The sequence below is a fragment of the Apodemus sylvaticus genome, chromosome 11 (genome assembly GCF_947179515.1).
Source record: "Apodemus sylvaticus chromosome 11, mApoSyl1.1, whole genome shotgun sequence".
Lineage (NCBI taxonomy): Eukaryota > Metazoa > Chordata > Mammalia > Rodentia > Muridae > Apodemus > Apodemus sylvaticus.
The window spans coordinates 79373328-79400150 of record NC_067482.1 but is presented as its reverse complement, the minus strand read 5'-3'; the positions used below and the strand labels follow the sequence as shown (position 1 = coordinate 79400150).

Genomic DNA, 26823 nt, shown 5'->3' with positions numbered 1-26823 from the left:
GCTTAGTCTGAGTGCTACAAAAAGAGGAACTGGGAGTGGGGATGCTCAGGGGCGAGGGAAGTCCGGGATGACCCTGTGGAGAAAATGGAATTTGGACTTGGCCTTCAAAGAGGGGAAGAGTTTGAAAAGGCCACAAAAAAAGAGGGATTCCAGACCAGGGGAGCATCCCAAGGAGCCAAAAGAGCTGGGAAGTCAATGTGACCTCCAGTGGTGTCCCTGCCACAGGCCAGCTGCTATTCTGTGTAACACGTGTTATCTCAGCAACTCATGGGTGGAGACCAGAGTCCCCTCTGCTGAGGACGGAAACCAACTTAGTGAGGTGCCTGTCGCTATTGGTTGTGATGGGGCTGTTTAGACCCAGGGCCAGCTCACGCCTGAGTAAAGTGGGGGGGGGGGGCTTAAGTGGGGACCAGTTCTTGGGGGTGGGGCTCCTTAGCTCAGAGGCGTGGATCGTCACTGGTCTGGCCTCCTGAGGAAGGAGGAAGAGGGATTTGGAGCAGGAGGGGCACGAGGAACCCTCCGCCTGCTCAGTCCTGTGTTGCATAGGACATTATCAGCACTGTGTAGAATCCGGCAATCACACAGGCCAGCCACCGATGTCACAAACCAGAGATAAAGCAGCCCTGGTCAGGAGGCTCTGACTGTTGCTGACCAAGCAGAAGTCACCATGAGGACAACGGCCAGTTTGAAAGGAGGCCTGCCTGGGACGGGCTCTGGATCCGAGGAAGGAACACGCCGAGGAGAGCAGCAACACGGATGCTTAAAGCGTCTGGCAGGCAGCCGGACCTTTGGCAGGGCATCAGACCCATTCTGGGTCCAGTTCCCAGGCCATGGCTCACTGGCCATGTGACCGACAGTAGGCAGATGACATCACCTCTCTGAGCCTCAGTTTCCACAACCATAACAACAGTAACATCACCTTTCCTGTCCGGAACTGTGTCCAGCCTGCCTGTTGCCATCTTGTCCCTTCCCTCCCTCCCTCCCCAGTGTTCTCTTTCTCTGGCAGATAGCTTCTCCACACTGCCAGACACCCAGGGCCTTGCCAGGCCAGGAGCTGAGTCAGAGCTCAGTCTACTGAGTGGCTGCTGGGTGCAGGAATCTCCTCCAACTCCTACCTGGCAGCCAGTGGTTCCCAGGCCCCTGGACCAGATGGGAGGAAGGAAGGGGAGTTCCAACAGGGAGGCTCCGATTTTGCCAGCCTGGGCTTCTGCGCTCTGGAATGCCAGGCCAGGCCAGTTTGCTCTGCCAATGAGAGGACTGGCCTCCAACAATAATGTTTTCCTCAACTTTTTTCTACAAAGCATCAACTGCTTTCTAATTCAAACCATCAGGGGGAGGCGTCCTCGGACTGAGTCCTTTGACCACTGCAGAAGGAAGCAGTTCCACAGGCTAGGCAAGGGCCAGGGTGGATACGGGCCGAGGCTGTGGGGTTTCTAAATAAGATCCTGAAATAACGACCTTGGCCTCCTCATGACTAGTCAACTCTTCGTGCTGCCCTCGTGCCACCGAGGGCCATCAGACAAGCCTTTGGGGACAAGTATGAGAAACGGTCAGTGCTGCTGAAGTTTCCTGAGCCCCAGCTATCCCAAGCACCTTACGCATTATCTACATCTTGCACTCCACCTCACATGGGTGCTGGGAGATCCCATGATGCTCCCAGCCCAGGGCCACCTCTAGTCTCCACTGCCTGGCCTCACTGCTCAGCAAAGAAGGTTAAGGGTTGATCCGCTCACACCTACTGAGATGGCTAAAATCCCAAGTCAGGTTGTAGCTTGACAAGCTATGGAATGGGGGACACACCAGGTCCCGCGTACTCTGCCCCTGGGGCCGTGGCTCCGCCTGCGCAGGCGCCATCCTCCCACAGTTGAAAGTGGTGCTGAACTACATGCTAAGCATATGGTGAAGAGACAAGAAGACTAGGTCCACGCTAACGTGTTCACCAGTGTTCACAGCAGCGTTCTTCAGGGAATCCATAGCACACCCGCAGGCTGAGGAGGGAGAATACTCCCCTGCTATGCACGGAGCCCTGGGTTTGATCCCCAGCACCCCATGAACTGGACATGGTGGTGTGCACCTATAATCTCAGCATTCAGGAGGAGGAAGAATGAGAAATGAGAATTTCAAGGGTGTTGATGGCCACACCGTGAGTTCAAGTCCATGAGATTGTCTCAAAAAAGAAGAAAAAGGAGAGATTACCTACATAACCAGAGGAAGAGACTGTGTTCTGTCCCTGCATAGAAAGTTATCTAGCCAGGAAAAGAAGGAAGGCAGCCAGGCAGTGGTGGCGCACACCTTTAATCCCAGCACTCTGAGATCAAGGCCAGCCTGGTCTACAGACTGAGTTCCAGGGCAACAAGGATTCTCTACACAGAGAAACCCTTTTCTAAAAACAAAACAAAACAAAACAAAACAAAACAAAACAAATAAGCAAACACACAAACAAAAAAACCCTCAAGAAAGGAGAAGTTGTGCTCCAGCAGGGCCATCTTTGCAAACACTAAATGAGAGGCACTGGTCCCCAGGCCACACATATGAGCGAGTGCGTTTGTATGAAGGTTTTTTTGTTTATTAGAACGGTAGCCCAGGCTATGTGAGCCTGAACTTCTGTGCCACTACGCCAAGCCGTGGTTGTTTTTACAGTTGTGAAAATGTTCTACAATTGCCTGTGGCCGCGAGTATACATCTGCATACATTAAAGCCACCCAATCATCCTTTTAAATGAGAGGGTTGAATGGGGGAGCACCCTATCTCTATAAAGCTATTTTAAAAAGAAAAAGTAAGAGGGGAACACGATAGTGCACACCTGTAGTCCCGGCACTTCAGTGGCAGGAACACGAGAGACCAGTCTGAGGCCGACCTGAGCCCCACAGTGAAGCCCTGTCTGGGACGGAAGAGAAGTGTAAGGTTCAGGTTTGATGGAACTCATTCATCAGGGAGGTCAGTTCTGTGAATCACATCAGGAAGCACATGCAGGGCCCTGGGGCAGGCAATCCAGGGGGACTCGTGACCCCAGGCCTATACCTGCCTGCCTCCCTATCTTTTAGAACAGCCTGCTGTCCTTGCCCTGAACCCCCTGTTCCTGGACCTCCCTGGGGAAACATTGGTGCCTGAGGAGAAATCGAAACAGAAGTGCAGGTGTCACCTCCTGGGCAAATTCCAAGAAAAGACAGAGAAACTCCTGAGGTGATAGCTCACGAGCTTTGAAGGGAGGAAGGAAACTCAAGCCACGAGAGAAAGTGAAAGAAGAGGTGGGCGTGAGAGAGAGGCAGAGGCCTGGGCATAAGCCACACGGGCCACACTCTACCAGCGCAGAGCCCACAGGGCCTCCCATCTCTCCCTTACTGCCATGGCCCCTGAGACGCTGCTGCCCCGGGGTTTATGGGTCGTCAATCTGGAGGCAGACGATGCCACTGTGTTGTCACTGAAGTTCTTTCCTTGTCCTCCTACCCAGTGGCTGGGACTCTCTCTGACCAGCGCTCCCGCACTGTGGACTAATGGCCGTTGTTCTGTAAGGCTGTGTCACCCTTACAGTTCCGTCTCTGGAGTCAGAATCTGACCCTGGCCAGCGACGCAGGTTCTAGGGCAGGGCTAAGCACAGCATAATGGCACTTCTCTGCTGTCTTGACTGTGACTTCACCTTGCTTTTGCTCCTGCTGGGGTCACAGCACACACAAGGCCTGCAAGCATCCTAACCATTCATGGAGGCAGCCAAGGTGCTGGGTTCCCGGGGCTCCACCACTCTCCTTTAGCCCTGGTGGCTCTGAGCTGACATGACAGGTGAGAGAAGGCCTGGGCCTCTGCATGAGCAGGGGACCAGCTCCACATTTAGGTCATGCATCCTGGTTAGCTGATAGGACATTGCCTAGAATGGGCAAGACCCTGGGTACACTCACACACACACACACACACACACACCACATATACACACACACATACACACCACATACACACACAGCTACACACATACATACACACACAGAGACACACACACATACACACAGACACAGACAGACACAGAGCCACACACGCTCACATATACACACACATATACACAGACACAGACACACACAGAGCCACACGCACACTCAAACACATACACAGACACACAGACACACATAAACACACAGAGCCACACACACTCACACATATACACATACACACAGTTATACATATACTCAAACACACAGCCATACACACACACACAGACTCACAGACACAAACACTCACCCACATACACATATATTTACGCGTACACACATATACACAGACACACACACACAGACATACTCAGCCACATAGACATACACTCACACAGTCACATACACACACACACACACACACACACACACACACACACACATACACACACACACACATAGAAGAGGCATGTTCTGGGTCCCATAGAGGTCACTCAGTATGACAGAGAAAATTCACACAGATGTCTTCAAATGTGCAGAGGCCTCATAGCCAAAGACTTGAAGGAAACTGGTCTGTGTCAGCCCCGAGGGCAGAATTACAGAACCGTGGACAAAGGACCATGACAGAACAGGCAGCCTGAGGTGGCATCTGAGGCTACATAAGGAAAAGGTCAATCCACCTCTGACTCAGTTTCTCCTTCCGAACATTTCTGTGACCACAGCAGCAAGCGACTCTGAAGTGAATGACATAGCTGAGTGCCCTTGAATCCACTCAGTTCTGACAGGCTCACGGCTCACGGCTCACGGTAGAGGCTGCTTTCAGCGTGAGGCAGCAGTTCTGCTAACATGCCAACTACAAAGCAGGTTCCCACACTCCCCTCCTGCCTTCCATTAGCTTGTTTGAGCCCCTCACAGAACTTGGAGAACCACCACAGTGGACAGGATCATCCCAGGGATTATTACAGAGGCTGAGGATGAAGAGGCACCCCCAGGGGAGGAAGAACATCCATCTCTCTGACACTCCCTGAAGGAACCTATCTTTGTCCAAAAACTTCTTGAGTCTAGTCTTTCTGGGTTTAGGAAGACTTCATCGGGTATGCAAGAGTGCTGACTGAGAATTGTGAGGCCTCCCTTCAGGTCTTAGTCTCTGAAGCCTTCCTCCAGCGTAAGGAGCAGGGCCCCTCTGGAACACAGAGGGCTTAGCAAAACAAGCAGGTAGTCAACTCCTCATTGCCAAGGACACTGAAGCACCATCACGAGGATCAGTGGGGACAGGGATGATGGGGAGGAAGTAAGCCAGAGTCTGGCTTCACAGTGACACCCTGTGAGGTGAGCCTGTTCTTTCATTAGCTGCAATTAGATGCCCTTCACCAATCTGTCCTAGCGCTCTCCCAGTATTGTGAGAACTAAACCTATTCCCAGACAGTGCATGTGTAACTGGGTAAAATCATCCCTGAGCGAGTAGCTTAGATGACCTTTAACATTCCAGAGACATTATGATGCCTTCACTGTCCACAAGGAACCACAAGACTCACCCTTGTTTTGAGCCTCCCCTCCTCCCCCCTCCTGTGGCTTCTGTGATGCTGAGCCTTGGAGGAACTATCCCACTTAATGTAGCCTCTGTCTTTTTTCTTTTTCTTTTTCTTTCTTTCTTTTCTTTTTTTTTTTCTTTTTTTTTTTTTTTTTTTTTTGATTTGGTTTTTTCGAGACAGGGTTTCTCTGTGTAGCCCTGGCTGTCCTGGAACTCACTCTGTAGACCAGGCTGGCCTCAAACTCAGAAATCCGCCTGCCTCTGCCTCCCAGAGTGCTGGGATTACAGGCGTGTGCCACCACCGCCCACCTAGCCTCTGTCTTGGTAAGTCAACACTGACTTACACTCTAGATGAAGTTCCCTCTTGATGCAGCTCTTCCTGGTTAGTGATTCTCTAAAGGCATAGAGTTTGTGTGCTTCTGTGTGTGGTTCCCCTTGGGAAACAGACCTGCCTCTGGAGAGTCACCTGGGTGTGGCTCAATTCTGAGTCTGCATACAGCAAGTGCCGCCCCCCATGTCCAGCACCCTGAAAGCTGCCGTGCGTGAGAAGAGAAATGTATATAGCTGCCCAATGCACCCACGCTGGGCAGCCTAGCTCTGAGCTCGTGGCCCCCAGTGCATTCTCAGGAAGCAGCTTGCTGGCGATATGTTCTACCTGGGCCCTGTGCACAGCTTTCTGACCCAGAGCACAGCCCACTGCACAAGAAAGATGATGCAGGGTGTAGACAGATTCCCCCCTCTGGAGGAGGAATGACCTACAAAGGGTGGGGACCCCAGACTTGTCCACCAAACCTCAGACACCCGAGTAGTACCTTTCTCCCAAGCTAGGAGGGTGTTTTGGAATAATGAGAACGGCAGGAGGTAGAAGGCCCAGTTAACTGAACATTTGGACTAAGTGAAGCCACAGCCCAGACCTCAGGAAGGCCACAGCTTTGCAAGGGGCTACTTAGAAGCCACAGCCCTGTGAGGGGCCACATGGAAACCACGCCCATATGACAGGCCACATGGAAGCCACAGCCCTTTGAGAGTGCCTTCCTGGGTTCCTTTGGTAAAGCACAGAAGATTCAACCTAATTGGTGGTTTCCACGCTTTTGCGGGCATCTTTATTTTGTCTGTAGTGAAGGAAGCCCTACTTCCTAAGGAAAATCTCATGCTAAGAGGCACTGGGTCACCCCCAGTACCCAACTGAAACTGAGGCTCTAAGCTACAACTGCCCCCACCTGATGGTGACATGCCCTTTCACATTAGAGTGGATCCTGGGAGATTCAGAGGCAGGGGCCTGGGTGAGTACTGTGATTGGGATTTCCCTGAACATCTTAGAATGGAAAATTCTGGTCAGCTGAGGCCCTGTTTATTTCAGTGGGTCTTAGTATAAACAGGAATCACAGAACCTGGCAAAGACTCGCTATCCCAGAAAGGGTTACACACCAAGAGCTCCAACAGACCCAGACAAGCTTCTCCGATTTGGGAAGACAAAGCCCAGAATAGAGACACCCCAGCACTGTACCTACACTGGTAGCTATGGCCACAGCCCCAAGAGGATAGCTGTCTCAGTCTGGGACTCTGAAAGTCAAGGCAGGCATCCACTCTGTCCTCAGAGTTTCTCCATGCAGGTTTTTGTTTTGTTTTGATTTGTATCTATTGAGAGATGGCATCATTTGTCAACGATGGAGGCCTCAGCTTTGGGATCAGAGACTTTCCACGCTCACCCGCCAAGGTTGGAGCAACTCTGAACCAAGCCTGACCGAGAAACAGGGACATTTGACATGAAGCTGTCACATGAGGACCAGAAACAATCAGGAGTTGAGCGAGTGCCCTCGGTGCAGGAACGAGTCACCCACTGACCACTAAGAAACCAGTGAAGACGTGGCCGTTAGGACAAAGGGTCGAGGTTCACTCTGCTGCTTAAGGCGGAGACTTGGGGAGCAAATAGAGCTTTTCTTCAGGAACAGAATAACTAAGCTATTCGACTGTGCAGGCCAGTGACAGAGGAGGTGTAGGGGAAACATGTTCACCTCAGAGGGAACAACCTGTGTGTCTTGAGGGATTCTTCCATCTGTAGCTCCCATGGGTTCTAGAAGGTGAAAGGGAGACAAGGTATCGAGGGTGCATAATTCAGACCAAATATATATCTTTCCAGAGAGATGCTAAAACTATCTTATTGGATCTGGGAGAGGCCCTGAGAGAGAAAATTCTTTCCCTGTGGCTGCCGTGATAAATCACAGAAAATTGTGGCTTAAAACAGCAGGCATTGCACCTACGTTCGCCTGCAGTTCTGGAGGCCAGACGCTGGAAGCAGGTACCCCATGAACACAGCATCCAGAGGTCCTGGTGGATCCCACCTTGCTTCCTGCAGGTTGAGGGAACCCCTCCCCTCACAATCCAGGAGGATGTCTTCTAGGGACCCTTGACTTAGTTACATCCACAGTGACCATGTTTTTGGCAAATGTGATCACATTTTCATGTCTGTCATTTGGGAAGATCACCATTCCTCTCAAGGCTGGAGTGGTTCATCCCATAACCTTGTTTTATGTTTGTGATGCTGGAACATAAGCCAGTCAGTGAAACTGGGACCCCTAGATGTGGCAGGATCTAGGTGCATATCAGTTAGTCCAGGCTAGACCTTGTTCTGTGTTATGTGTCTGATGACTCAAAGGAACCCTATTCTGCAGAAAAAGAAGACACAGAAAGAATCTGGACTGTGCAGCCCACCTAGGGCCCTGCTGTCCCCTCGAGATCTCTATATATTCTGGTATCCGGAACAATTTGGGCATAAAAGGGTCAGTGCAGTGTGTGGGGACTAGACTCTGGGGGTACAGAAGAAGTCTGGGGTCTAGCTCAACAGCAAGGCCATTGTGTAAACTGGGGGTGTTGCTGGGAGTGTGAAGGGCTCTCACAGGGAGGAGGCCTGAGGAGGATCACTCCAAGGAAGACTAATGCCATCCAGAGAACATGACCAAGGAGGGCTGCTCAGGGTGTGTGCTGACCCACAGACCAGAATGAGCAGGGCACAGCCAGTCCCCAGCACAGCTGAGAGGTAGACTTTTGACTTGATTTTCTGACTGCTGCTGAGGGGGTGGGGGGGGTGCTCCGGGAGTACCTCACTTGCTTTGTTTATTTGCTTGTTTCTTAACATTTGTTTGTTTGTTTGTTTGTTTACGCGAGTAGACATGGAGGTCAAGTGACTACAGTCGGGACCTAGAATCAAACTCAGATCCTCAGATTTGGTAGCAAGCGCCTGCTGAGCCATCTCGCTGCTTCTAGTGTGTATTTTAGAAAGGTTATGCTAGCCCAGGCTGTGATTTAGATCCTGGTGAAGACACCGTGGAATGTGGGAGGCAGTCTAGAGTTCAGCTCTGATCTCTCTTGTGGCAGATGTAGGGTGAAGCAAGGGTTTGGGACAGGAGGAGTTGTGTCCCGTTCCCTTGATGATAAAACCCTTAGGGCGTGACTTAAAGGTCTTGGGGAGGAACAGAGAAGATTCTCTGACCAATCCAGTGTAAGAGGAGCTTTCTTGTAGGCGTGGTCTGTGGCGTGGCCTATGGGAGGGCGTGGTCTGTGGGGGAGGGCGTGGCCTGTGGGAGGGCAGAGTCAGGACTGGGCTTGTTATTGGGACCTAAGAAGAGGTGGTTAGGTCAACAGTTCCCAGATGGTGTCCGTGGAATGCGGACCTGGAAGGGCTGCTGGAGAAGGCATGCCGTACACGCCTTTCCCACCAGCTGCCCTGAAAGCTCTGAGAAGCCCTACAGTAAAGACTTCCTGTTTTGTTTTGTTTTGTCTTGTCTTGTTTAATCCTGTTGCCCAAACTTTTTTGACTACAAAAATCTTGTTTTTCTTTGAATACTGACGAATGTCCTTGTTAGTCGAGGACGGCAGAGCTGTCTTGGGTCAATGCTGCTGTGGAGGAAAGACTGACCAGACCAACCAGAGAGGGAGAGCTGAGAGGCAAGGTCTTTGCAAGAACTCCCGGTACCCAGTCTGTCTCCCCTGTACCTACCCGGCTGATGTCTTACCCACTGTAGTGATGAGGACAGGGCCTCCTGTGAGAGGGCCCTGTCCTCCGCAGCAGGATTCTGGTACCTACTGTAAAATGAATACCTGGAGAGTGAGGCCTGCCTCTCCCACCCACCGAGCCAACCGACACAGACATCAAATTAAGTCCAGGAGTGCCTATGAGGTGAGCTCAAGGTAGAAAACTTGAAAGCCCTGCTTGCCAGTAAAGAACAAAGTTTTACACACATTATATATCAAAGGGTCTGACACCACCCACCCCCCCTCCACACCTACCAACTGGCTCTGGGCCTAAAGCTTGGCTGTTAGTCACCCTCTTGCCTCAGAGCACCGAAGGCCCCTGGAAATGTGAATGTGTGGCCTCCAGTGTCTCTTCTGAGCTGCAGGCTTCCTGAGCCTGCCGCCCATCCCTGTCAGTCATCCTCGCCGTGACTCACTCACCAGATTAATCCCTTCAGAAACCTGTCCATAGGCAAGGATTGGGAGCAGCGGGAGTCTGGGTGTGGGGTGAAGCCGCGGGGAGCATAGCCTGCTCCCTCTAAGGCTCCCACCCTGTTATGCTCTATCGCCTACCTCAAAGGACGCTGGGATTGGAGGTTTAGAGAGGACTAAGCAAGCAGAGAGAAGGGCTAGAAACGGGCTCTGCCCAGAGAGGCTGAACTATACAGGAAACCCTCAAGACCAGCCTTCCCGCCAGAGCCAGGCGGGCATAGGGTGCGTCTCTGGAAACAAAGAGCAGCTGGGCCACCGGCTCCCCTCAGCCTCTTACTGATTCAGGAGGCATACGCCAGCTGGAGAGCTACTCTGTGTTCTGCCTAAGCATCCCTGGCAGTGCCATGGGGCAGTAGGGGCAAACAGGCTTCTCTCTGACGAGCTCTTACTCAGCTAAGCCACTCAGACTCCAGGGCATCCCGTTAGCGGCTGCCAGTATCTTGCCTGCTTATGGACCTGCCTGCTCCCCATCCTTCATCCTGCTGGGATGGATGCTCCTAAGAGCAGGCGCCTCTGTGCAGCCGACATCTTGAACATAATGCAAATCTCATAAGCACATATTAAACTAATGAAGGATGTAAATAGATTTTTGTGAGGGTCGTTTCCAAAGTCCGTCCATGATGACCCAGGTCTAGAACCCAGGATACCCTCCCCACCCCCACCCCCAGGTCAGGGCTTTTCCCGACTTCTTCGAGGCTGTGTCTCCAGGGGGATGGAGTGTCCCTGTTTCCCGTGCATACCCTTTTCTCTGTCCTAAGTGTGGAGCACTTGCTCCACAGGTCCAACTCACAGACCAATCACTCTTGAGCAAGTATTTCCAGACACAGACGAGGCTCTGGCACTTTTTTCTGCAGAAGGTCAGATACCAACTATTACAAGCCTCGTGGACTGTTATAGCATCTGTCACCACTGCCTGTAGCTGGCATAGGCCCCGAAACAGAGAAATGTAAATTAATGGGCTAGCTATGTTCCAATAAAGCTTTATTTACAAAAAACAAAACAAAACAACAACAACAAAACCAGGCAGGCAGGTAAATTGGACATGACAAAATTCAGGATGCTCAGTTACACTGAAATGTACTTTACATGCAGCCCTAGCCTGGTGGGACATCTAGAGCTGATGGACCTCGTGTGGACTGAGCTGGCTTGAAAAGCCAATGAAAAGGAAAAGAACAACCCTTGTCACGGAATGCTACTGCGGAGGTGACACCACATGTGCTTTCTGTGTTGTATCGCATTGTCTTAACGGCAGCCTGGAGGTTGAGCAGGGTCCACCATCTTACTTACAAGGGAAGGGGAACTCCAAAGGAATATGACGAGACCTGGCCGGCAGAGCTAGTCAGGGGCAGAGACTAAGCCAGGACAATCAGGACCCCAAAGCCTGTGCCAGCTCACACCGGCCTCACTTCATGACCTGATGGCCAAAGTTCAGAGAGTGCAGTACTGCTGCCTCTAGAGTCTCAGCAACAAGGACGCTCTCTCCAGGTAGGATAAAGAACTTCCCGCCCTGCTCATCTGGGTCCCAGGGTCACCCCAATTCTATGTGCAAAGGTGGCCGTGATGACTTCTCCAGTTACCATGCATATGCATGTGTGTATATGCAGGAGAGAGAGCATGTGTGTGCACAAACAGACGCACAGCCAAAGGACCAAATCGCAACAGTGGCACTACAGGGCTAGATCGCATCTGAGGTGTCACTGCGACCGGGGAACAGATTAGACAAGCAAGCTGATGAGAGTTGGCTGGTTGGTGGGTAGATTTATAGATTTATTTATATTATGGTTATAGATTTATTTATATTGCTATACATTTTATATTATTAATTTTTATATTATGGTTATAGATTTATTTATGCTATTATATTTATTGTATTTATTGTTTGTTTATATTATGGTTATAGTTTCATTTATATTATTATATGTTTATTGCATTTATTATTTATTTATATTATGGTTATAGTTTTATTTATATTACTCTGTATTTATTATATTCATTCATTGTTACTTATTTATATTATGGTTATAGATTTATTTATACTATTAGATTCTCTTCTCCCTGAAGTAGCAGAGGGATGGATGATTCCTAACAGATGAGGACTGCCCAGAGCACTGTGGTGTACCCTGAGGCAGCACCCCAGCATTGCACTTGACCATGAGAAGCCAGGATCCCCCAGAAGTGGTGCATGCCAGCTAAAAATATCTCCTGAGTGCCAAGAATCCTGGCGAAGGGTAAGAATTCCTGATTTTGCCTGTTCTGGGCTTGAGAGCTACCTTCCCTGACCCGAGGGCCTCAGATCTCCCCAAGCAGCCCCTGAGAATCTTCAAGTATTCAGAATCCAACCAAACAGTACTGGGAAACCCCAAGTACAGAATTAAGGGGTTCGCACTGCCAAGCCCAAAGCAGAATAGAGTCCCGCGGGCATGTATACAACCATGCTGACGGGAACCGTTCCAGAACCTGTCTCCTTCAAATCAACTCCAGGTTCTCTGTGTTCTGCAGGACCCAGGCCGGCTCTGAGGGTCCTACAATCTCTCTTTTCTTTCGCTCTCAGCCCACCCACCTCTACCCCCAGCAGGTGTTGGAGTGGATTCCTGCATGTCCCCTGGAGAGAGTCAAGGGCCCCGGGCGGCCACGGGGAGAGGGGCACCCGGGTGTATGCATCCTGCCATGTGGGTGGCTGACTTCTTTGCGTCAGGCTGGTCTGGTGGAGACAATGACCTCACCTGCTTGGAAGAGCCCTGGACCGCTGCTGAGATCTGGGATGGGGAGGGGTCCCGAGGCCCAGACAGAGAGGAGCTGGGGGCTGAGAACGCCCCTCCCCCGGGGCTGGCCGAGGCCCAGCATGGCTGCCTGTGGTCTGGCCCCAAAGCAGGGGACAGACCTCCTCTGCGGCTGGCACCCGCTCAGCAGCCTCTTCCCAGCCACGTTAAGAGAAAGAGAGAAGGGCTGACGTGGGACCTGACCTCATGCCCAGCCCCCTCCACCAGCGCCTGTCTCCCTCTGCCTGGCCTTCCCTGCTTCCAGAAAGCTGGACCTCCCTGCACTAGGGCAGGGATCAGCAGAGCTTTCTCCGCTGGACCGGGAGACACCACATTCAGCAACTCTTCTTCCCTACAGGAGAGCCGGGCTTCGCTTTCTGACAGTTTCTATGACAGTGTGGGTGTGGGGATTCCCAAAATTAATGACGCCTGTGGCAGATGGGGCACTGGCATGCAGATGCTACCTGGCTGTATGGCAGCCTCAGCACAGCTACCTGCCCTGGGACTTAGGAGGAGGCTGTGGACCCTAGAATTCAAGAAGCTGAGCGGAAGCCACGGGGCCGGTGCCTTTCCGGTCCTCAGCTGCCATCATCTGTACTGAACATCACCCCTGAGATTTTGAGGGGACTCAAAGTGCAGATTGTAATAGGGATGATTTTGCCAGCTGTGAGGGGCTTCCTAGCTGCCACCCTTGACAGCCTGAGGACGTCCCCTAATCTTTTGAATCAGGACAGCCCTAAGTCTGTGGCTTCCACTCTGAAAATAATTTCAGGACTAGTTATTTTTACAAAGTCAAGTTTAGAGGTCTTACTAAAGATTTTAATGTTTGTTTAAGCATGGGCATTATGGGAGAAACCAGGGCTGGACAGTGATGTCACACCTTTAATTCTAATACTTGGGAGGCAGAGGCAGGTGGATTTCTGAGTTGGAGGCCAGCCTGGCCTACAGAGTGAGTTCCAGGACAGCCAGGGCTACTCAGAGAAACCCTACCCACATGTCTGGATGGCCCAGGGGAGAGCGGCAGTTAATGCCTGCGGCAGAGTCCTATCTCTGTAAATGGGGCTTCTAGCCAGAGTTCTAGAAAACATGTTTATAGCTGGGGAGGAGCATGGCCTTAAGCAGTTGGTAGTTGTGGTGGAAGGAGTCTCCTTAGCGTCAACCAGATGCCTAACCGAGGAGTGGCTCACACCTCTCTGCCTCACCCCCCAATTTTCCCCACCTTTCTGTTTTGAGATAGACCAAGACCCGAGACTCTGGCTGGTGTTGTTTGTTTTTCAGGAGGGTTTATTACTAAGGATTGAACCCAGAGTACTAGAAAATTTCTCTACCATTGAGCTATATCCCTTTTTTTTTTTTTTACTTTGAGACAAAGTCTCTAAGCTCTCAAGTTGGCCTCGAATTCACGCTGTAGTCCAGAAAAGTCTTACATTTGGTGATCCTCCTGCTTCAGCCTCCTGTATAGGTGTCATTACAGGTTCATGCCCCAGACTCAGCAATGTTCTACATGTTTGAGCTCTCCAGAGTGTGCACAGTGCTGGCCGGTGTTCCCATTTCACACTCAGAGTGTGTTTGGCTACCTAGCCCAGGCCTCAGATTGTGAAAGTGTGGTTGCTATCACTGGGTGAGAAATCTACACATATGTTCTGTATGCAGTAGGTGCTCAATGACCAAGGTTCTTGTGAAATATGATCCTGTCAAGGGAAAGGTGGCTAGATTGCACAACCCTAGAAAAGCACACCACGAGCTAACATTGACCCTGAAGATTACAGAGTCACAGAACACTTCACAGAGTTCATGACTAAGTAACCTCTGAGAGAATAGCCTTCAGGAATCAGAATCTCGCGCATAGCAAAAGAGAGCCTACATACTAGACGAAGGGAAGACCCAAACAAGGGTAGGCTGAAGTCAAGCTGTGGAGGATGTATGGCTGGGCAGACTGCTACACCACTTCTGTGGCCCAGGAGAGACGCTGAGAACCTGGCAAGCTCAGGTTAGCTTGTGTGATGGAAATGCCAGGCAGCTACAGCAGGTGGTTAAGCAGGCTCAGGGCCTTTGTGCCTGAGGACCCTGTCCACACATATGAAGTCAGCCTTGAGGTGGGGATTAGATTGTGACTGACAAGAAATGGGCCTTATCCTGTTGGCATCTTGTGCAGAAACTTTAAAACTTTTGAAGTGAAATGGCTTGATCAGACCGAAGGCCTTGAGGCAAGGAGATGAAGGCTGTCGAAGGCTGTTGCTACAACACAAGAGGGGAGCAACAGGGACACAGTGAGGGGGGACGCCTCAGGCCACACAGAATCTGATGAGAAGACTTGATGCAGGTAGAATAGATGCTGCAGGAAAGATGTGGGTGTGTTGGGGTCGGGTTAATCCACTTTCTGTTGCTGTAACAAAATGCCTGAGACCACTTGAAAAGAGCTGTCCTTTGATTTACAGGCTTGGAAGTCTGAGACTGTGGTCCATGGCCTGCTTTCTGTGATGAGGTAGTGCTGTGTGGTGGAGCGAGAGGCTGGAAAAGGCTGAGTTGCCACAATCCCTATCACGGCACACTCCAGGAACCCTAGATCAATAGGCTCATTTTATTAAAAGTTTATCTTATTTCTTGTGTATGCCTAGTCCCCTCAGAGGTCAGAAGAGGATGCCTCATCCCCTGGAACTGGAGTTATAGATGGTTGTGAGCTGCTGTGTGGGTGCTAAGAATCAAACCTGACCCGTCTGCAAGAGCAAACACTTTTAACCGCTGAGCCACTTCTCCAGCTACCTATTCCCTCCTTGAAGGTGTCACCACATCCTGGCGATCAAACCTTCGCAGAACACTTAACCCAAGACACCCATAGCAGTGTCTCAGGGTTGTCTTTACACATTACCACAGGCTAGGTGGCTTCCTTCAGTCAACCAAATGCTCTTACCCTCCTCCCTGAGAACCACAAGTGTAAAGCTAAGATATTGGCAGGGCCATGCTTCCAGAAAGCCCTTCCTGGCCCCACAATGTCACCAACCAGTCTGCCTTCCATAGCCGTATCGCCTGCCTTGCTTTTGTGTATCTCTTAGGAAAAGTCCCTCAGACTCTTCTTAGAGTCTAAGAGTCCCTCAGAATTCAGGTTGAATGGATAATCCAAGATATATCATGTTAAGATCCCTAATACATGACATCTGTAAAGATACATTTCTGGAAGTTGGGGTCACGGGCTCTAGGGCATTAGTACCAGCCTTATATTTGTGAACAGGATAGGGCAGGATTAAATGACACCCCGATAGGGGCCAGAATAGGGGGAGTAGTCAGTAGGGGTTTCAGGGTTCTGAACTTGTGGGCTAGCCACATGTGGCCCTTGCCTGTAAAGACTAAAGATCATCCTTTCTGGAGCTGGAAGGGTTCCAGCTGGCCTGCTAGGCCCAGAGGCATGGGGCCTTGGAGGAGCCAGGACAGGCTGCTGACAGGTAGAGCCCTTCTGGGCTTTGATTCATTGACCGTCTGGGCAGGAGCTGGCAAGGCTGCTAAGAATGGGAAAAATGCCTCGCGCATATTTTCCTCTCAGCCAGTGGTTTCACTCAGTGTCAGTACAGTGGAGAGAGCCTGTCTGCTCTGCTTGCTGAGCCCCAGCCTGGTCCCCATCTGTGGTCCGTCTGCGGCTCTCTCTCTTCTTCACATACACCCGCCCCCGGTCCCCGAGGCTGGATGGAGTGGGCAGGGCTGGACCACGTCCTCATAATTGAAATATTTGGCGCTTGGGGTGAAGCCAGACTTCCCCAAGTCAAAGGGACAGATTCAAGCTGGGTCTCTGGGACTGCAGGAAGCCCTAGAAGCTGTCAGGATGCCAGTCAGTGGCCAAAGACTTTCCGTCCGAGTCCCAGAGGACTCAAGTAGCCTTGGAACGAGGTGAGGGCAGACTCAAGGCCACAAGCCCTCGCTCCTTGGCCCAGGCTTCTTTCCTGCCTCTTCCTCGGCCTCCCTCAGAGCATCCTGGCTGCAGGACTCTGCCCGTCACAGAACCTTCCTGGAGAAGGTCCTGCTGCCTGTTCTATGGGTTTGTTACAGAGCTGTAAAGGGGGTTTGAAGGTTTGGGGAGATGATAAAATAAAGATAGCAGTAACCTGCTTGCCGTATAAGCATGAGGACCAGAGTTTGGATCCTAAAACCCTTGGGAAAAAGAGGGGCACAGCAACAGGCACCCCAATCCTAGTGTGGGGAGGCAGAACAGGAAGATTCCAGGGGCTTGCTGGCCAGTCAGCCCAGCCCAATTGTGAGCCTCAGTTTCAGTAAGAAACCCTTTCTCAAGGAGGAGGAGGAGAAGGAGAAGAGGGAGAAACGGAAGAAGAAGAGGAGGTGGAGGAGGAGAAAGCAGAAAAAGAAGAGGAAGAAGAGGAAGAGGAAGAAACAACAAAGGTGGAAAGCCTTTGTTGTGATGTTCTGGCTTAGGCACATACAGACACATGCATGTGCGTGTACACAGAACTCTCACACACAGTAAACAAAAAGGGCTTTGAAAGCGAGGTGTGCCGGGCAGAGGTGGCACACACCTTTAGTCCCAGCATTTGGGAGGCAGAGGCAGGCAGGATCTCTGAGTTTAACATCAGCCCGGTCTACAGAGTGAGTTCCGGGACGGTCAGGAAACTCTCTATCTCCAAGAAAAAAACAAAACAGAAAAGAGAAGAAAGTGGACAAGGTGGTGACTGCCTGTGACCTGAGGAGGCTGAGGCAGGAGGGTCCTGAGTTTAAGGGTAGCCAGGGGCTCATAATGAAACCCTGCCTCCTTCCTCCCTCCCCTAAAGAGCTTTGACACCCTGAGGGCAGATGGAGGCTTCTGAGAGTATTCAGTACCAAGACTCAAAAGTCCTCCCTTAGGGAAGGGACAAAGCCCTACTATGTGTCTGTCATCCCGAACCCTTGTAGAGTTCCAGTTGGTTTGCCCTGGGCCTCAGTATTTGCACAGACTTCAGTAAGAAACATCTCTCGAAGGAATATAGGTGTTGCTGATAGTAAGGCCTATGGTGACACTGGCTGCTCACTGACACCAGCCAGGGGTTTCTAGGGGAAAGTTTCCTTTGGAACTCAGCCCCACGCCCCAGCAATGCTTACCTCAAGCCTCCTCCTTGCTAGTTGTGAGACTCACGTAACAAGATCACATTTCCCTTTCTCTCTTTGCTGCCAGGAATCTTTGAAGTCCGGCCACCGTCATTGTGTGGCCCCTTGCACCCTGGAACACCCTTGCCCCACCCCTTGGTCTCAGTCTCCTTAGTCTGTATCTTCTCTGTCGTTGATTCTCTGGGTTATCGGTGTTTTCTATGTACTTTCCATTGTGAATTGCTGCTTGCTGTGTTGAGAACAAAGAAGACTATAATCAGGAGATAAACACTCTCGGCTCCATTATGCCATTCACGTGTATTGATGAAAACCGGGTGGTTTGGTACAATAAATGAATTCTCCTGACGCATTCTCTTCAAAACTGGGGTTTTAGCTCAGGAAATTCTCTTTCTTCTACGTTAACACTTGAGCCCCTTAGGTAAAAAGCCTTGGACAAAGAGGCCCTTATCAGTTCTGACCACGTTTGCTGTCACCCACCAGGTGCAGTCCATGGCCAGAGACAGATAGTGACTGCCAAATGATGCGCTCTTCGTAAACAGCTAAGCCCGTGAACCAGTGGGATGTCTGTTAGCAATCGTCCTCTTAGATCAAGGGCCTTGTCCTCTTGAATTCCTGGGGACCCAAATGGAATCCCACAGGCACAGTACCTGGACCCCCACAGCTCTATCATGTACCAAAGGGCGTGAGGCCTTTGTAATCCAGTCCTGTGGACCTGGGTCTCAATTACCATCGGGGAAGCAATTGTTGGGATGTTGGTCAACCCTCTCCAGATTGTCCCAGCAGCCTGGCTCTGGCTTTGCACTCAGAACTAGCACAACCTTCCCTTCCACATCCATCAGGAAGTTGTGACACTCTCAATGGCAAAGCGAGCAGCTGGGCTGTGACATTCACCCTGCTTCCTGTCCCTGCCATCCTTGGCTAAACAGGCGAGGCCAGGAGAGACATGCAATGCACATGACATCTCTGTCTTTCTGTCCCTTGGATCCCTCAGGCACCACTTTAGGTAGAGAGGGTAGCTCTCATCTCTGATTGCTCTCACAGGTCATAGATAGAGGGAGAAAAGGTGATGGAGAAGGCGGGGACCCCAGACAGTCTTTCCCAGCACAGCAGGCCCACCTCCCTATCACACAGTGTTTGTCTCAGAACTCTCAGAGTGACCTAAGAGCCTCTAAGAGTCCATTGTCCTATCAGGCCAGGCCAGGGCCTCTCCCAGAGGGCAGGCAGGTGTTGAATTCAACCCAAGAACCAAAGCCCTGGGTGAGAACCCAGCCCCAGAGGCTGCCTTAGGTCCACACCTCTGCAGCTCCTGACTGTGCTTCTAAAAATCTTCAATCTGCTCTTCCCTGAACCTTACGTAGATAAGGATTAAGGATGGATAAGGGCCTGTTTGGGTGGGGCAGTGCACATCTACCTGCAGGAGGAAAGGACACCTGGGCTTCCAGCAAGGGGATGATCCAGAACCTTCCCTGCCATTGGATGCCAGGCCTGGGCCACTTTGCCCGGTTAGTGGGTGATGGGGGGAGGGGCGCGGTTAGGATGACCTTCCTCTCGCTTTGCGTGCCCACCGATGCCCAGAGAGGCTGGCTGGTTTCTGAAGCTGCAGTCTCTCATCACCGAGGCAAGACACTGAGATTCCACATTCCTAATCAGCTCCCAGTGAAGCACACTAAGCAGTACTGGAGGCGTGGGAGGCAGTCAGTCCTATCCTGGCACAGAGGAGAAGCTGGGATGCCGGCTGAAGATGCCCGATGGCTCTGGAAGTTTGTAACCTCCTGCCCAGGACTTCCTGGCTCCTAAGATGCTCTCCATCATTGGTATCTTCTCAGAAGGGTCAGCCATTGCCGCCAGGCAACAACCAAGATACACATTTGTGCACCAAGTCATAGATGCAGGAACCCTGGCCTGCTTTCCATAACGAACCTCCCAGGGGAGTCCAAGACTCAAACCCCAGAGCAAAGCCCAGGGAACATTTAGGGGACCTACCAGACACATCTGTGTCTACCGGTTTGACCCTCGCTGTTCCCCGAGGAATAGAGGAGAAGGGTCGCTGTGGAGAAGGCTCCCTGCGAGCATTCGTACCCCAAAAGCCTTGCAGAAATGCGGCCATGTCTGATTAGTTAGCCCAGTGAGGGCACAGTGTCTCCTGTGATTCTGATAGGAGCTGTTACCTCGGTCCTTTGGACCAATGTTGATTATGTTCCTCTGGACCCTTCCTGGGTGAGCCCCCAGACCGCTGTCATTTCCAAATCCCTGAAACTCCACACAAAAGAGACCATGAGGGCTGGGAGCTGAGCAGGCCCACACCCACATGCACCTCTCGTTGGGAGGGGTGACTCCACGTTTCAGATTACTCTGAACAGTCAGTTCCATCTCTGGGCTTCAGTTCCCTCCTCAGCTAAACAGGAACAAATTGGCTGAGCTGTCATGTTTAGTGAAATGTCACCCCAGCACCCACGGAAGTCATCTGTCTCCTCTCTCAGTGTTATCTATATTCTGAACACCACTCACTCTCTCTGGGCCCAAATTCCCCCCTCCTCCCCCTACTGGACCAATGGAGGAAACCTCATCTTCCCAACCTTCCAACAGTCCCAACAGGCTGCTCCCCCACAAGCCAGTCCTCACCAAATCAATACACTCCAAAAGGTTCAACAAGAATGGATTCTTTATTATTTCATTGTTTTTTTCTTCTTAAAAAAGGCACTCCTTCCGTATAAAAAATAAATATTTTAAATATGACATTGAATAAATAAAAATAATCTGTCAGTATGAAACATTCCCACAGGGTACATTCATCAAAGAGGAATTTGTCACCCACGGCCAAGTCCCTTCTTCCTAAGGAAAGGAAAGAGGGAGACGTCTGAGGCCCGATGGGCTAAATCGACAGTGCAAAGGAAAGGCTGAGCTGGGACTGGGGAGTCATTCGAAAGCAGACAGCCATACCATTTCACTTCTGAAGCCACTACCACGCCAGACTCTGGGGTCCTGGCCCACGTGCCATGTCTGCTCCACAGAGCCAGAGAAGCAGAGCTGGATTGCTTGAGTCAGGATCAGGGACACAGACATAACAAGAGCAGGAGGAAGACAGACCAGTAAACTATCAGTGCTTTCAGGTTCGAAGTCTTAAATAATAAATAAAGGCCCCTATGCTTCTCTCTGGATAAACTGCAAGATGCCCCCTCCCTTCTTCTCCGGTCCAGACACACTATTGTGCTAACAGGTGAAAGACGTCAAGGTGAACTACTGCCTGCCCCTGAAGTTTGTTTGCCCCAATGGCTCAGCGGTTCTGGGATGCCGGGCAACGTGACTCTGGACTGTGGGAGTAAAGGTACGGGCAGGTGGATGCTCGGCTGAGCCAGAGGGTGGGGAGCTGTGAACGGAGTGAGTCCATTGGTCCCTGAGCCTTCAAAGCTGCCGGGTGGGCGGAGCCCAGAGAGTCCGCATCCATATGGATGTGAACTGCTGATGGAACCCAGCAGGCCCCAGGCGGTGGCATCATCTTGGCTTTTAGACATCTTGCCTCTCAGCTTGGAGAAGGCCAGCCAGTCCTGAGCTGGGCCTGATGCCGCAGCAGCAGGAGAATGGCGGAGCGACTTTGTCTCTGACACGTGTGCCCCTCACCAGAGCGTCCTTGCTGCATCTATGGTTTCAGGCCTTTCCTAACCCCAGAGCTCCAGGGCCTGTCCACCTGCCGTCCGGGTAAAGTGCTTAGAGAGTGACAGGGAAAGGTGCAAAAAAATGCATGAAGCAGAATCCCTCAGCTGAACGGCTAAGGACCGCCTCGTTCAGAGCCTGAGAGGCAGCTAGCTAGCTCTGTAGTCGGCCACTGCCCCAGCTTGGCTGCCTTCCTCCCTACCCTGCTCCCAGATCGAGGGCGTTCCTCTTCTTGCCTGGCCCCAGCACAAAGGAGAGATCAGATCGGATTCCCTGCCTGGGAGCCCAGACATGGGCGGGAATGGGAAGGCAGCGGCGAAGCAAGGACCACAGCTTCCTGGTCCGCGTCCCAGGCGTCTCGGGCCTTGATCTCCCCTTCTCTGGAGCACTGGGCAGCCGTTCAGGCTGAGTTCAGGGCCTGCACTGCTCCAACCTCCTGTATTCATCACCCTCTGTGGGTGTTCAGGCCACCCGAGGAGCTTCCATGCTGGATAGAAGCAGGCTGGGTGCCGGGTCAGGACGGCTCAGCTCTCCTCAGCTGCAATTTGAGGAAGAGGGAATCAGCTGTGCCCACGGTCCCAGAGCCATTCTGTTCATTATGAGCGGTGCACCGCAGAGCGGGGATCCAGAGGGTGCCGGAGAGCTCAGTGGACAAAACAAGAAACCGCTCCACCCCCTTAGAAACCAGAGGGAGGGAGGGAGGGAGGGAGAGGGAGGAAGAGAGACAGAGACAGACAGACAAACTGGCCCAGCTCTTTCTGGGGGACCCTGACACCCTAAAAGTGAGTCACAGTGGGAGACAGGGGAGCTAGCCAGCTCTCTGACTTGACCCATGAGCCGCACCTGTAACAATCATCTCTGCCTCGCCTGCAGACCAGGCCCCACCAGGTGGTGGGTCTTGGCCCTAGCTCCTGTGTAAGGAGCCTCATACTGTTTCGGGGATTAACTTTGCCATTCAAAGCACCAATAAGTTAATATAAATAGGACATAGTAATAAATAGACGGCTGTGCTAGACCAGACACAGCACTCTGGGTCTCATCTTCCCTGAGACCCTGACCTCAAGTTCTGCCTCTCCATTCTCCAGGGACCCAAAAGAGCCCTCTGGTCCCCTTCAAGTACCTCTGTGACCTCCAGGGCCTCAGATATGACATTCTACTTTATGCTACCTGTCCGTCTGCTCAAGATCACCTGTGGGTTGAGAAGCAAATGCACTCTGTATTGGCCACTGCCCCCGCAATGGCTGCCTTGCTCCCTCCCTGGCTCCTAGACAGAGATCCTTCCCTGGGAGGACTCTGGGAACCTGCTGAACCACCTTACCTGCCTTTGCCACCTGCCTCTGCCCGCCTGCACACGCCTCACCTCGAGATCCGGCTGGCAGACCCCGACCCTGCCAGGCTGTGGCGGAAACTGCAGAGAAGATAACTGAGCCAGCCAGGCTCTGACAACCTGTAGATGGCCTCTGTGTGTCCATAAGAGCCTGGACACTAGTGACCGTCTAGAATCTTCCATCTGACAGTCTCTAAGCCTGAACTCTCTAATCCAACTCAAGAGAAGACACATTCCAACCCAGGGTACCCTTCCACCCACAAAACTTCAACGAAGGAGGAAGAGGGGGAGGAGGAGGAGGAGGAAGAGGAGGAAGAGGAGGAGGAGGAGGAGGAGGAAGAGGAGGAGGAGGAGGAGGAGGAGGAGGAGGAGAAGAAGAAGAAGAAGAAGAAGAAGAAGTCATTCTAGATCCCAGTCCCCTTGGCCCTCTCACATCCCAAACAAGCCTTCCAAAGTTTCTCTAAGGGACAGAGAAGGACCAGATAGTGGTGATTCTGTAGGGGCCTAGGAGACTTCCCAGCCCTTTGCTGTCCGCTATAGACAACTTGTGTGGCTTGTTCACACACTTAGTGAGCAAGGGACTGAGTGAGTGAGTGAGTGAGTGAGACAGAAATCTCTCAGTCCAACGCCCTCCTGGCCATTTCTAGCTGGTGCTGGCTGCCTATGGAAATTTCAACTTTGCCAGACTCCATCACGGCCCAGACCAGAGTGCAGTGAGTGTCCAGAGGTCCCTGGGGTCTGCCAGCAGCCCCATTTTGCATTTAACCATGCCCTGTACCCCAGCACGTTTTGAGCCCCCCTCCCCACATCTGGATCCTGCTCCTGAGATCCCTCGGTCCATGGTGTACTCAAGGCCTCCCAGAAGGTCTAGAAGGCCTGGAGCACCCCACCGATGACTTGCTTGTATGTCCCCAGGAGCTGGCAGCCCAACTTCTTCCTTTGGAAGGCTTCCTTGTTAGAGTTGTCAGGGACATAAGGCACATCCACGTGGCCCACGTGGTACTTGTTGCACAGACGGCAGAGCACATTGCTGAGGAGACCCTTCATGACGTCTATGGTAGCGTTGAGCTTGATCTGCAGGCTCACGGCAGTGGGGTTCAGGATCTTCTGATCCCGGGTGATGTTGGCTAGGGAGGTGCCCAGGAATGCAATCATCCGATACAGCTCCACCAGCTTGGTCTTCTCTGTCCCGTTGGCATGGAAAGATGGGAAGTCTGTCATGTTGGGCGCACATAGCTTGTCCACATTGTTGGGAAACGGTTCCCCTTGAGCTGTGTACTGCAGAAGAGAGGAGAGGTGATGTGGGGGTCAGGGTGAGCGTTCCAGCCTACCGCCAACCCTCGGGGCAAGCTATTGCACCTCTGTTTCCCCACCTGTGACATGGGACTCCTCTTATTGCCCTGTGGGCAACCAGAATCGTTGGTCAGCAGTGATCAGAAATGTGAACTCACTCACCAAGGGCACTGTGACACCGATAGAGAGAGGAAATGTGGCATGTCACAGGTGTCGCCTCAGCCAGAACACCACAAACACTTGCACTTTCAGTCACCCCAGCCTCTTCCTGGGCCCCCACACTGTTTTCAGTGACACCTCTCTGTCCATTCACTGCATAGCCTCTTCTTTGGCACCCTGAGCCGTGGGACAAGACAGAAAGCACAGGCCCCACCTCTCACCTCAACTTGCTGGTGACCTTCGAAGAGTGCCCTCCAGTCTCTGAGCCTAGGCTAGAGTGTGGGGAGGAAGCCATGGTTTCCTACAATGCTCTTCCAGCTCTGAAGGGCTCCCCTCCAGGCCCGGCAGCCCCCCCCCCTTCCTCAGTATCCCAGGGAAGTAACTTACATAGGAAATGAAGAGGGCATTGGCACTGCCGTTGAGCTGCGCCAGTTGATTCCTGATCTGGTTCATGAGGTTACCGTGGCATGGGTGGCGTGTGGCACAGGTGGCATTTACGGGGGTGATGGGAAGGGGGCTCCCTGCCCCGTGTTTCCAGTGCAGAACCAGCAGTAAGGGCACAATCCCTGGGAAGAGACACGGAGGGTGAATGGAAAGGCAGCCAGCCTGGCTGTGGCTCCTGGCACAGTGCACGGTGGGGGTGGGGGCACCTCAGCGAGGCCCTTCCCACCCCTCCCTCTCTCCATCTGCCTTTAGTCTCCTGCTCAACTGAGGTTGCCTGGCTCTCTGGCTCCAGGTCTCTTGGCCCCAGTTCTCTCTGCTTTCTCTTTCCCTGCTCGCTGGCCTCAGTTTCCCCATCTATGCCACCCATAAGGAAGCAAGATATCAAGACGGGAGTCATTTGTACCATCTGAAAGCTAGGCCCGGGGGGTGGGGGTGGGAGGTGGGGGCGCCACTCAACCCTCTAGCCCCATCCCTCCTGGTAACCTAGATGGATGGTATTAGGTCCAGCAGAGGGGAAGAGAAATTAACCCTGTCTTTGCCCTTCCAGGATGGGCCAGATTCTTAACTTGGTGTTCATTGGCCCACTGCAGCCTAGAACTCTGAGCTGGACCCCTTGCAGTCCGTGCAGGCTGGAGGCTGGGGTTTCTGTAGACCACCTCTTAAAATTGCAACTAGATTCTGGCTTCCCAGGCCAACTGCCTCTAATTCCATCTTCCTCCGTGAGGCTAGTCACCTATAGAGAACTTGCCACCTGTTTGTTCTTCAGGTGCCCACTCTCCAACAAAATCATCATTCACCCGTGCGTGCTACAGTCCTCCCCCACCCCGCCCCCCAACTCCACATACTTTGGAATGAGAGGAAATGGTGCAACCAGGAAAGAGAACGGGGAAAAGGTCGCAAGCGGACACGCAAGAGGAAAGCGAAAGGTGTCAGGAGAGCCGGGAGCTGTCCGGGCCTGTCCAGGATCACCCCTCCCCCGGCGCCTGCCCCTCCTTCACTTTCAGCTACACCGGCCCCCTCACCCCAGCTCAGCCTTTCCAACACCCGGCTGAAGACAGTCAACTCTGAAGGGAGCCTGGAGACCTCCCATCTGAAATCCCCATTCTAGGGCTAAAAAGACCCTAGAGCCTTAAGTTCACTCCCTTGGAGTCCTCCATTGGCCCCAGCATCCCCAAACACTGTTAGGGCCCCGGGACGGCTGCTGGGGTACCCATACCTGCATCTCATCTCGCGCCAATCACAGCTTTCCAGGCACTAGCAGACGGAAGCGGCACCTGCGCCGGTCCTGGCCGGAGTTTGCAAGCTGCTCAGCCGCCTGCGCCCCTCCCAGGGAGCAGCCCGGGACGCAGTTGGAAAAGAGAAAGCGGAAAGAAAGAAAAAGAAAGAGGGAGGGTGAATCTAGGCGACAGTGGAGAAGTAAGAGCAGCGCGGGAGAGCAGTGGGGCGACGAGAGAAGGCGGCGGAGCGAGGCTGCGCCGGCTGGGTCCCTCACCGCCAACCTGCTGGCCCCGGCGGGCTGGGCGCGCGGTGCCCGGACCATGTGCGGCGCTCGCTCCCGGCCGCCACCCAGCGCCTCCGGCGGGCCCGGACTGCGCGGGCGCCCCAAGTGTCCGAGTAGCGCGGCGGGCGGGAGTCCCGCGGGTGCTCGCCCAGCGCCCCAGGCTGCCGGTGCGCCCGCAGCGGGGACTCGTAATCGGCGCCCGGCGCATGGATTTACCTGCGGCCAAGACCTTCATTATGGGCTGGACTCCAGAGAGCCTTGGAGGAGACCTTAGATGCAGGCCGTTTTCAGAAGTTCATGCTCAAATGGGGAATTTGCCTGATTTATATACTGGAGCCTGTGTTGTAAGACAGAGAAACAGCTATATTTAGCCGGGATCCCCATCCAGGAAGTTGCTTGAGGTGCATCATAGGAAATTATGAATGGAAGAAAGTGAGAGTGAAGGGGGAGGGGGAAGAGTGAGGGGGAGGGTGGGGAGGGAAGACTTTTTCCTTCTTCTAAGAATTTGATTGATAAAATTATAATGAAGTCTTCAACAACAACAACAACAAACGCCCTGTGGTTTTCCTGAGTGGTTTGCTCTGGGCGTTGTTTTCAGATGGGTCTGGTGGGGAGAGGGTCTCAGGGGGATTCAGAGGGGTCCTCAGCCTGTG

General features: G+C 52.5%; 1 protein-coding gene across 2 annotated transcripts; it reads right to left on the bottom strand.

Moving 5' to 3' along the window:
* Positions 1 to 23141: 23141 nt before the first annotated feature.
* Lif (LIF interleukin 6 family cytokine) lies at positions 23142 to 26566 on the bottom strand. Of its 2 annotated transcripts, none has more exons than XM_052198676.1 (3): positions 26387 to 26566; positions 24613 to 24791; positions 23142 to 24051 (listed from the first exon to the last, which is right to left on the bottom strand). In XM_052198676.1, the coding sequence occupies exons 1-3, from the start codon at positions 26403 to 26405 to the stop codon at positions 23641 to 23643; spliced, it is 609 nt and encodes a 202-aa protein (XP_052054636.1). In that variant the 5' UTR covers positions 26406 to 26566; the 3' UTR covers positions 23142 to 23640. The 2 variants fall into 2 exon arrangements, with proteins under 2 accessions (XP_052054636.1, XP_052054637.1); XM_052198677.1 differs by lacking the exon at positions 26387 to 26566 and adding an exon at positions 25886 to 26167.
* Positions 26567 to 26823: the final 257 nt, after the last annotated feature.

Excerpts from the sequence above, each read along its gene's own strand:
- Lif (XM_052198676.1), bottom strand. Across the intron at positions 24,052-24,612 it reads ATGCCCTCTTCATTTCCTAT|TACACAGCTCAAGGGGAACC; the intron begins GTAAGTTACTTC and ends TCTCTTCTGCAG.